Consider the following 10,000-nt stretch of genomic DNA (forward strand, 5'->3'; position numbering starts at 1 on the left):
TGTGATTCCATAAAGTACATTCATATGATTGTGATGTTCATATTAGTGCAAGGGTTGTACAATTATGAAAATGCAAAATTTATTTTGATATGATATCTACTTCAAGTTATGTATAATTTGTTGATCTCTGTTATTATTTTTTGAGGTTTAGAAGTTGGAAGGTTATTTTTTATTTAAAGATGTTTATATTATTTGGTTTTAATTCATTGAAACGGAATCTGTACGTTGCAAATCCAACTCATTTTCAGTGCAAATGACCAGAATAATGGGTAGAGTCTTATCAAGCAATGCCTCGTAACATACCATTTAATAGTTTCAGACAGGCAGTGACCAGCTTGGGCCATTAAGGTGTCCCCTTTCGATCCATGTAAGACTACTTTATCTTTCGCTGCTTCCCGTAAATATCTGTGTTGCTCACTAACTTACTCCCTCCTCTGTCGTCCTGATCTTTTTATGTGTGATGTATTGTCTTGGGGTTTATATATGTGTATAGATGGATGGATATGTATATACCAAATCCGAACAGTCCCACCACGGTTTTGTGTTGTTCCATTTTCCTTGGGTGACGTTGGAGTGAATTTGTATAGTGTTATCTGTGTATTTCCTATGCTAATGTGACTTTGCTTTTCATATTATACGTGTTCCTGTAGTTGAAGAGTGTGTATTTGAACTGATACTGATTTCTACAGCATATGTATACTTGTTTTTCTGTTATTATTGACTTCTTAGAACTTTTGATTTGTGTTCCAGAGCCCATCACGGCGCAGCAGCCAGATTGTTGCAGAAGCCGATTCGTCAGACTCACGAGGGTATATACGCTCGCCTGAATCACGCACTCACAATGCTGACTATGAGTACGACTCACGCAATGCTAACTATCTGAGCCGGGAAGACACGGCGCCCAGGTATACCAACGGCACTAACAACTCCCCCCTCACCCCCGATAATAATGACAGCAATGCCACTAACAACAACCCACTCTGTCCCCTTCAGTGAGTACACAAAGTAAGGTGCATGCAAAAGTGGCTCAAGATTCACACACCCCCTCCAAAAAAAAGAAAAAAGAAAGAAAAGAAAAAAAAATTCTGAGCATGATCTCTTCAGTGGCTGCATGACTCCAGCATGTTATATTGGACATGATTGTACGTGTGTTGTGGAATCGTCACTTTTGGTGGAAGTTACTTGGTGTTCGAAGTTTTACTTTCCACGTCTTAGATTCCAGTGATTGCTATAAGACCAGGACTTTGTCTGTTAATTCTAGGATTGTGTCAGATTCTTGGTATTTGTCCCTCTGATTGGATGCTGTTTCATACTCACAGCAATTGATATATGTTGTCTGTAAAGTTTGTCTTTTTTATTTGTCCCTTGTATGATTTTGTTTTCTAATTTTCCTTCAACAGCTTCCCTTACATGTTTAGTTCTTGAATTTGAGAGTATTAATTACATAACATTGACATATATAACTTCCTATGTTAAGAATTGTATTTTGCGCTAGCTACAGGTACTTCCCTATGTAGTTTTAAACAAATTACGCTTGGTTAACCTAGAATGAAATCAAACGTACTTGGGTTTGTTATCTCGGTGCCTGATCAGTAGACCCAATGATCAATCCAAGGAACCAGCTTGTTCAAAGTTCCTGATTAGAGAGTGTGTAGGATTATTACTGACTATCCCCATATGTTTTATGGAACTTAGATGAACATATTTTGAATGCAGTTTTATTTGCCTGATACATATTTGGTCTTTTTTTTTTCCATCGTTTCAAAGGAATACCCATTTGACAGAAATTTGTGACTGTTTTCTGTTTTAGGGTTTAATCTGATCCTCAGCATGCAAAGTATGAGTTTTATGTTTGTCTTGCCCCATTTTATGTTATTTGTATTCCATTCTTCCAAAACTAGAGGTCTCAAAATTTATAAATAAAATTTATATACGTAATACAGTCTTATATATCAACAACGTCAATTTCAGTTTTCTAATATGCAATATCAGAAAATAACTGCTAATATTCTAATCAGCATTTCTCCAATTTTTTTTTCCTCTCACTACTCTTCATCTTTGTTTTTCAATGAGTTGCGATTAACTGTGTCTTTAACCTCCTGTGTCACGCTTTCCTCCCCTGTCAGCCGTCGTCCGGGTCAGGAACAGTACCGCGATCAGCGATGGGTAAGAGAAACTTCTTCTTTTTTTTTCTACTAATAGTTCTTTAGTTTTATACTCAAGTTGTTGGTTAGGACTGTCTTAGGATTGGATGGGATGCTGGAATTGTCATTATTATTATTAATTTTTCTGGGATACTTTACTTTTGGTTTAAGATCGGACATTTTTGTAGGAAAAATTGAAGGAAAAATGTTTTCCCATATAGGAAGTGAGTTCAATTTGTTTTTTTCCCCTTGCATCTCACCAAAATGTTTTGATTATTAACATCACTCTTATTTATTTGAACATATACAGAGCGATGCTGAAGAGAGGGAGCGAGGCTACAGTCGCGGGGATGGATATGGATATGCCTCCCCACCCAGTGAGGTGCGTCAGTCCCCCGTTGGCTACGAGCAAAGGATTTCCCAAGATCCGCGATACGAGTCCAGAACTCAGAGCAGGGTGAGGAGGCGTGTTCTCTGTTTTTGTTTTGTGTTTGGCTCGATTCATGAGTTGGTTTGTTGGTGAGTGTAAGTTCACTGTTTAAGGTCTGAAAGAGTGAGATGTATGTTTGTATCAAGGAGATTGAAGGGGAATTTCCCAAGAGTTAGATTGGAAAGGGCTGAGCTCAACTATTAACCCTCTCTGGACAGGTGGTACACTACTGTACCGCTCATTCAAAAGCCCGGTGGCTGGGCGGCACAATATTGTGCCAGCCATTTAATTGATTTAGGCCTAAGGGTTCGAAAGCCCCGGCATTGTGACATGCAAGGCTGGAATGCCCCCGTCGTGAGTGGGTTAAAAATCAAGATAAAGATGTAAATGGAAAGTTCTGCTAAATAAGAAGGGGAATATTGACTAGTATTTTGAATAACTACTTGCAAAGTAGAAATGGTATGATGGATTAATGCACATGGTTGTATCCTGAGACTTCAGTATATAATGCTCATTATTTATGTCATGTGAACCTTACGTAGGGAATAAGCATTACTGAACAAGAAATTGGTAATATGAGAAATTAGTATTACTAATTTAAACCACCAACTTACAGCAAAGCGAGAACGGCTTGGTGCAGCAACACTACGACAACACTTACCGCCGTGTGGAACAGCAGGTGGATGCTGCTTCACGCTCCTCAGCCATGGAGCGTCCCTCACCCACTAAGCCGTACCCAGCAAGGCCAAAAACAAGGGTGAGTGTGATTTATTTTAATGCAAAGTGGAAGTGACAATTTCAAAATGAACTTGTCTTCTGAATTTTTTTATAAATTTTCTATATATAGATAGATATAAATATAGATAAAGATATAAAATATATAAATCTGTAGTTTAAGCATTTTGCATTGCTTTGGTTATATATGAATATCTGGTTTTAGTTTGGGAGGTTAAGTTGCAAGAAAGGCCATGTATATTAGAATTTAAGTTTTGTAAATGTAATTATTGTTTCTTTTTATGATATTTAGATTCAGATTTTCTTTAGTATGAATTTACAATATCCAGCAATAAAATTATGGGCTTCCTTGTTATTTCTGTGTGTGTATTCATGTACCTTTTCCTTCCAGAATGCCAATGTCTTGTCTGCTGTGCTCTGCTTGATCAAAGAGCTGGACTATTCGAGCCTGGAGGTTGTGGAAATGGCTGTGCGCTGTCGGATGGAGGAACTCGATGACTGAGAGTCCTTGGGTGGGAAGGAAGATTGGACCCGTGATTGACATGTTGCAGGATTTAGGGAGTCGCTGAATTGTTACTCGAATCTCGTGGTTGTTTGGTAAAGGCTAAAGGAAGTTCAGTTGTAAGAAGGGTTCGTTTCTTTATTGAATTTTGACATATGAGTTTTTATTTATCATCACTGTTGTCTTATTTCTTTTTTTTTTTATTATGTTTTTTATCTTTGGTAAAGAAAGGAAGGATAAAAGGATGAATATGAGAAGCTTGTACAGAAATATGTGACAAATTTTTTTTTTTTTTACTAGAAGTTGGACAGTGATTGTCAACCCTCTCTCTTTGTCTTGTTTTTTTTAAGATTGCAGCTAAAAGTACATTAAAGAATACTTAATTTTCTCAGTTTGATCTTTATGTGGAAAGCAAGGTAATTCCTCCATGATTATTTTTTGTGGAATACTATATGAATAAACAGCAAGGAGCTTGGGGGGACTTTGTACATAAAAAGAGAAACTTTCTTTCCCTCTCTCACCTATTTTGTTATTTTTATTTTTATTTTAAATTCTTTTTCTCTTATCACTTCATTACCAAAAACTGATATACTCAAACCTTCACGTCGAAGGCTTAGATTGACTGAGAACTAATCTTAAGTTTTAAGATTCTCATAATATTAGAATTAATTTTTGAAAGGTTAATATTGTTTTTATTATTATTATTATCATTATTATTATTATTTATCTTTTTAGTATTTCTCTCCAGATCTAGCAAAGCTCCTTTTATTCAAAGGAGACGTTATTCTACATGATTCTCTCAAAGCTTTAAGAATGTCGCTTGATAATCAGTACCTTATCCATTGTGTTAATTCTTCTTTGGCCAGTTGCGTGATATTTTAACTATGAGGCCTTGCGAGGAATCTGCGTGTGGTGTGGTTTTGGCGCGTGGTGACCTGTCTTTATTTATTATATCCATGTTAGTCTTTAAAGTTATTATTTATTATTATTGTTTTTTATTAATATGATTATTATTGATATTATTATTATTATTATGATTTTTATGATTATTATTATTATTATTATGATTATTATTATTATTATTATTATTATCATCATCATTATTATTATTATCATTATTATTATCATCATTATTTTTATCATTATTATTATTATCATTATTATTATTATCATCATTATTATTATCATTATTATTATTAATATTATTATTATCATTATTACTATTATCATTATTATTGATTATTATTACTTTTGTCATTAAAGTCCAACAATATCTTGGTATCGTCTTGTAAAAGTCGTTGGTGTTTTTTGCCGGTTCTTTACATGTTTGTATGGAATTTTAAAGTTAGGTTAGTTTTTTACTTTCGATTTTTATGTGTCGTATCATTATTTTTTTAAAAGAGTGATATGTGTGTATTTTTTATTGCATAATTATTTGGCAGACTTATTCTGCTGTTTGTAGTTTTAAAGTAGCCATAAACGTTTTGGCAGCTGTTGACTTGTACGCATATGTTGACGGTAATTGTTTTTTTTTCTCTTGATTATCAATATCATTTGTTTTATTATAATGTCTTTGTGGCACTTGTATTTGAACATTTTATTTCTTTATTACTTGTAGATTTCAATTTAATTTGTATATATTTTTTTATCATTATTTATATATTTGAATTTCATTTTCTATTATTACTCTTTCGAGATGCAACTGTTGAAAATAACAGTATTTATATCCTTTTTTAGTGTAAGTCTAATTCTACTAATTTACTAAATTGATAAAACAATGGCCGTCTCCCGTAAGATCCTTTTATCGCTTCTGAAAATACATCTGAGGTGAACATATGTTATGTCAGTGCATTTTCTTTAAAGTTGAATACTTTTTCTTACTACCAAATTTTTTTTTTTTTCTTTTTTTTTTCCGGTTTTCCAGTTAGTACAACGTTGGTACAGTGGTTGGAGATGATATTTGGTGAAGTGACTAGCCTGCATGTGATGCTAATAGGATATATTTGCAGTTACAACGCAATGCTTTTTAGTCTTAAGGCGAAGCAGGGACTGACTGTATCTTACAAGTCTCTGCCTACATACTACTCTCCCTTGGGAATGGTTTGAAGTGGAGTAGAGTGGAGTTGTGTGTCCCTAAGACCTTGTGGGCCAAGAAGTACTCCCTGTAAGAGTGAGGGGAATGACATCATTTCTCTTTGAAAACATATCTCTTAGCACGGTTAGCATTTAGCAAGTATAGCACAATTTTCCATCGGCTTTCATCCAAGGCTGGATCTGCGACTGGATTTTACACCTGTTTACCGCGTAGAAGATGATATGATGTAGAATTCAGGATCCTCAGGCCTTCTGCTCCTTCTTGAAACACTTTCTGCCATAGGGAAGCTTTGTGTGCTCCAGATTCCTCTATTTTAATGTGGAACTTTAACCCTGAACTTAGGTGATTGTTTACTCTGTTGTGTTTTTATTGGTTGTATTCCAAAGTTTGTGAAGATTTGAGAGGTTAGTATAATGATGATGATTATGTAAGTATCGCAAAGTTTTGTCTATGGTAAATGAGAATGTGGAGCATTGTATTGGTAGTTTCATGCAAACAGTTGATGGTAATTTTCCCCTATTTGAAGTTGTTTAGAATGTCGTACTAGAAGGAAAAAGTTTCAGTTATGTCCTTTGAAAAATGACAGACCTAGATTCAATATGATGAGTTCATGTAAGATTTTCAAGGGGATTTTGTTTCAGAATTATCACTCCTACGGTCTGATGAGTGGCCTTGGAAGAGTCAATATTTTGTCAGGAGTCTCATGCAGTTGTATGAACCATTGAAAGATATGACCCCACTTGACCTTGTTTCTTTGTGTACAGTCCAGCCAGTAGCCAGTAAGTTTAGGATGATAAACTCTCCTGTAGTTTGTGAAGTGTTACAATGCGTTGTACATAGAGCAGTTTCCTCTATTTTCTAATGTGGAGTCTCTTTGTGTGACAGTATGTCATAGCAGTATCTCATGTCTGATTGCTATGGAGAAACTTTATTTGGATCAGGAAATTTTCTTTTTATATAATCTTTCAGACTTGACACCATATTTCGGACAGTTTTTTTTGTCTGAGGAACTTGAAAGTAATTGAAGTAAAACAAATTACTTTTTCCTCCTCTCTGTTATGCCATTCTTATGCCATTTTGTGATTTTCATATTATTCTTGATCTTTTTTTTTTATCTTCTCGTAAGTGATGTCTTGCATGATTTTTAACATACTGACACCCAGAAATAACTACTATGATTTTTGGTCAGATTATCATTATATATTTTTTTCACTTGGAAAGCCAATTACCAAGATGGCACTCTCCTTTTGCATAAAGTCCCAAGAGGCAACTCCTTTAGGATTCTTTTGGCTGACAGAATATCATATATTCCTCCTCTCCCTCACAGTTACCTCGTGTTCTACTAGACTGATATCTTGTATCAAGGTATCGTTCTAAGACTATCCTTTATTTATATATGCTGCAGTGATGGTTATTGAATGCAGGGAATTCTCTTCCCAACAGTGTGATTTCTTGTGTGACTATGGTGAATTTGACTTCAAGAATGACTTTATGAATATTGAAATTGCTTGGAGTGAATAACCGTTCAGTGCAGCCTCATCTTCCATCCATCTTGTAACTGTAAGCTAGAAGCTAGATACTGGTGTCTCTGTATTGGATTTCATATTCAGATCTATCTAGAATGATTTAAAGTTAGTTTGTGATATAGGTGTAATGTATGCCAAACTGTCATAGAAGAGTTATGCAGATAGAATTCTGTATTTCTCAAAATAAGGTCACATTGTGCAGTATTACTCCCCCATCTTAGACTAAAATGTTTTGTTAGCTTTAGTCACCTACTGTGCACGCAGCATGCAAAACACAGATTGCAAATGATATTTTGTGGTGATAAATTCACAGTGATATCTTTTTCAAACGGTGCAATGTACTTATTTCTTTTTCTTGGCGTTTTTAGAGGGACAATCTTTTGTGGTTGGAAAATTAATGAAATAAGAATACTTTAAGCTATGTACATGTCATATTGTTTGTGCATACATTTCAGTTCCTCAATCTGTGATGCAGTTTTACTTTATTATTTTTGTTTTTATTATTATTATGTATATATATATATATATTTTTTTTTTTTTTTCAGCAGAATTACTATCTTGAGTTCTGCTCTGCTAGACTATAAGGAATATAAGTAGACATTGCTTTAAATTCTGAATTTATATTGGGATAGAAAAGTATTACATTACAGAATGTGAATTCTAAAGCTTTGTTATTGTTTAGAGGAAATGTTGAAGTAGGGTAACAAGGCACACAGTTCTGCTCCCAGCAGTCTTTTTGTCTCTTTCTTAAGTAGTTTGGTTGTCATAGTTTACAGTTACTGTCGAGTCCTTTACAAAAAGTTTTGGTGGGGAAGTATGAAGTCCTTCTCCGGGAACAGGGAAAGGCAAGTAGAGTTCTTTTCTCTGTAAGATCTGCATAGTGATCTGAGTTGTAAAAATATATGTCCTTAGGATATGTAGGATAGTAATGGTGGGTAGTTTTCATTGGGGGGTTTGTCACAAATAGGAAATTACTTATTTTTAATAGGAATTATGAACTGGGTTTGGTAGGTGTAATAACTTGCCTGTGGAAAATAATGACATCCAGTTTTAAGTCTATTGCTCACTCGTTTTTCTTCTGGTCATTGTGTTCAAGTGAATATTCTTAGTTTCCTGCCCCTCTATGTGATTATTTTTTATGGTGTGATTGTACGTGATATTCTGTTTTAAATTTTTTACTTTTTTCTTTCTTTTTTAGAATCTGTTGATACTTTCCGAGGGAATTAGGTCACACAAAGGAATTGTTTAAGATTATCATGCAGCTGTATGTATATTGTTATGAATTGTAAGTCAGTCTGTGATTGTGTGGATAAGTGGGTAGGTGTGGGAGTGTGTGCATGTGTACCTGTATACATGTGTGCTTGCAAGTGTGTTGGTAAGTGCAATATTTTATTTTATTTTTTTTCCAATCCATTGAATGAAACTGACATTTATATACATCAATACTAGGAAGAAAGAATTAGGGGGAAGTATTCATACAATTAATGCACCTGTTATTTCTGCATTACAAAATTCACCTTTTGTTCTAACAAAGATTGGTGAATATTATTTCACGGTTGTGTCGTTCGTTCTTTTGCAGTGAACTGTTTTTTGTTTTTTTTTAATTTCTATTAGTATTAGTTTCACATTTTCCAGTGTTTTACTTTAGAATAGTTTTAACTCAGTCTGATGTACCTGTTTTTTTCTTTTGTCTTTTTTATGTAGCAGAATGGAATTGCTGTTATTTCATAGATTTTGTTCAGGTTGCAGTATATATGGTTGTTCAAATCTGCACATCAATTTACAAATTTTCTTGTGAAGTACCATAATACTGTACAACAAAGTTCACTCACGATGAAAAGCCAAATATGAATGATATTTTTCTGGCCTGCAACAGGCAAGTTGAAAGGGACATTTTGTGTGTATTGATTTTTATTGCATTTATTGTAAGTGTTCTCACTATTTTGTTTTCTATTTTCCATTTTGTTGTAGAACAGTTTTATTATATTTATTTTTGTTATGATTGTCTTTTTTTAATTGATTTAGCTTTAACAAACTGTTGACATAAAACTTTGTTTTTTCAAGGAGAGTTCCATATTTTGTAAATTAATTACTTTTCTCTCATACAAGAAAGATTGGAAAATGCAACTATATCCTATTTATTGTCCCTTTATTTTTATTCTTCTTATTATGAATATTTTCATTATTAGTATTATTATTGTTTTTTTTTTTTTCTTTTCTCTAATACATAGCTAGCTTTTCATAGCAAGCAAGAACAGCAATTATATACTAGCATTTGGCCTCCTGCCTTGTGGCTTTAGTAATGTTAACACATTTATCTTTAGACCTGTGTTATGTAGGACTACAATAAGAATTCACAAAGTACGGTATATACTCTTTCTCGTTAACCCTATGATGACGGTGCGTCACACCCGTGTGACACAGCCAAACTCCCGATGCTGGGGCGTCGTGTGAGTGTGACGATTTCAATGCAATATTGCAATCGCCCGGCATAGGGGTCTTCGCGTAGCGAGTGCCCCGTCGGGAAAGGGTTAAGTAGCATCTGACTCGAGATGATGTTTTTGAAGC

General features: G+C 34.3%; 1 protein-coding gene across 1 annotated transcript in view; it reads left to right on the forward strand.

Moving 5' to 3' along the window:
- The window catches only part of LOC122257586 (uncharacterized), a gene marked incomplete at its 5' end in the record, with an annotated part of 42,512 nt that overhangs the window by 30,903 nt on the left and 1,609 nt on the right, over window positions 1-10,000 (forward strand). Inside the window, 5 exons of the mRNA XM_086537443.1 lie at window positions 751-992; window positions 2,127-2,166; window positions 2,455-2,601; window positions 3,191-3,331; window positions 3,701-10,000. The exon at window positions 3,701-10,000 is cut by the window's right edge and continues 1,609 nt beyond it. Of these exons, the coding sequence (XP_086393569.1) occupies window positions 751-992; window positions 2,127-2,166; window positions 2,455-2,601; window positions 3,191-3,331; window positions 3,701-3,811 (681 nt within the window). The remainder of the gene's footprint in view (window positions 1-750; window positions 993-2,126; window positions 2,167-2,454; window positions 2,602-3,190; window positions 3,332-3,700) is intronic.

Source organism: Penaeus japonicus, unplaced genomic scaffold (assembly GCF_977035675.1).
Source record: "Penaeus japonicus unplaced genomic scaffold, GWHDUDI00000001_assembly GWHDUDI00000006, whole genome shotgun sequence".
Classification (NCBI taxonomy): Eukaryota; Metazoa; Arthropoda; class Malacostraca; order Decapoda; family Penaeidae; genus Penaeus; species Penaeus japonicus.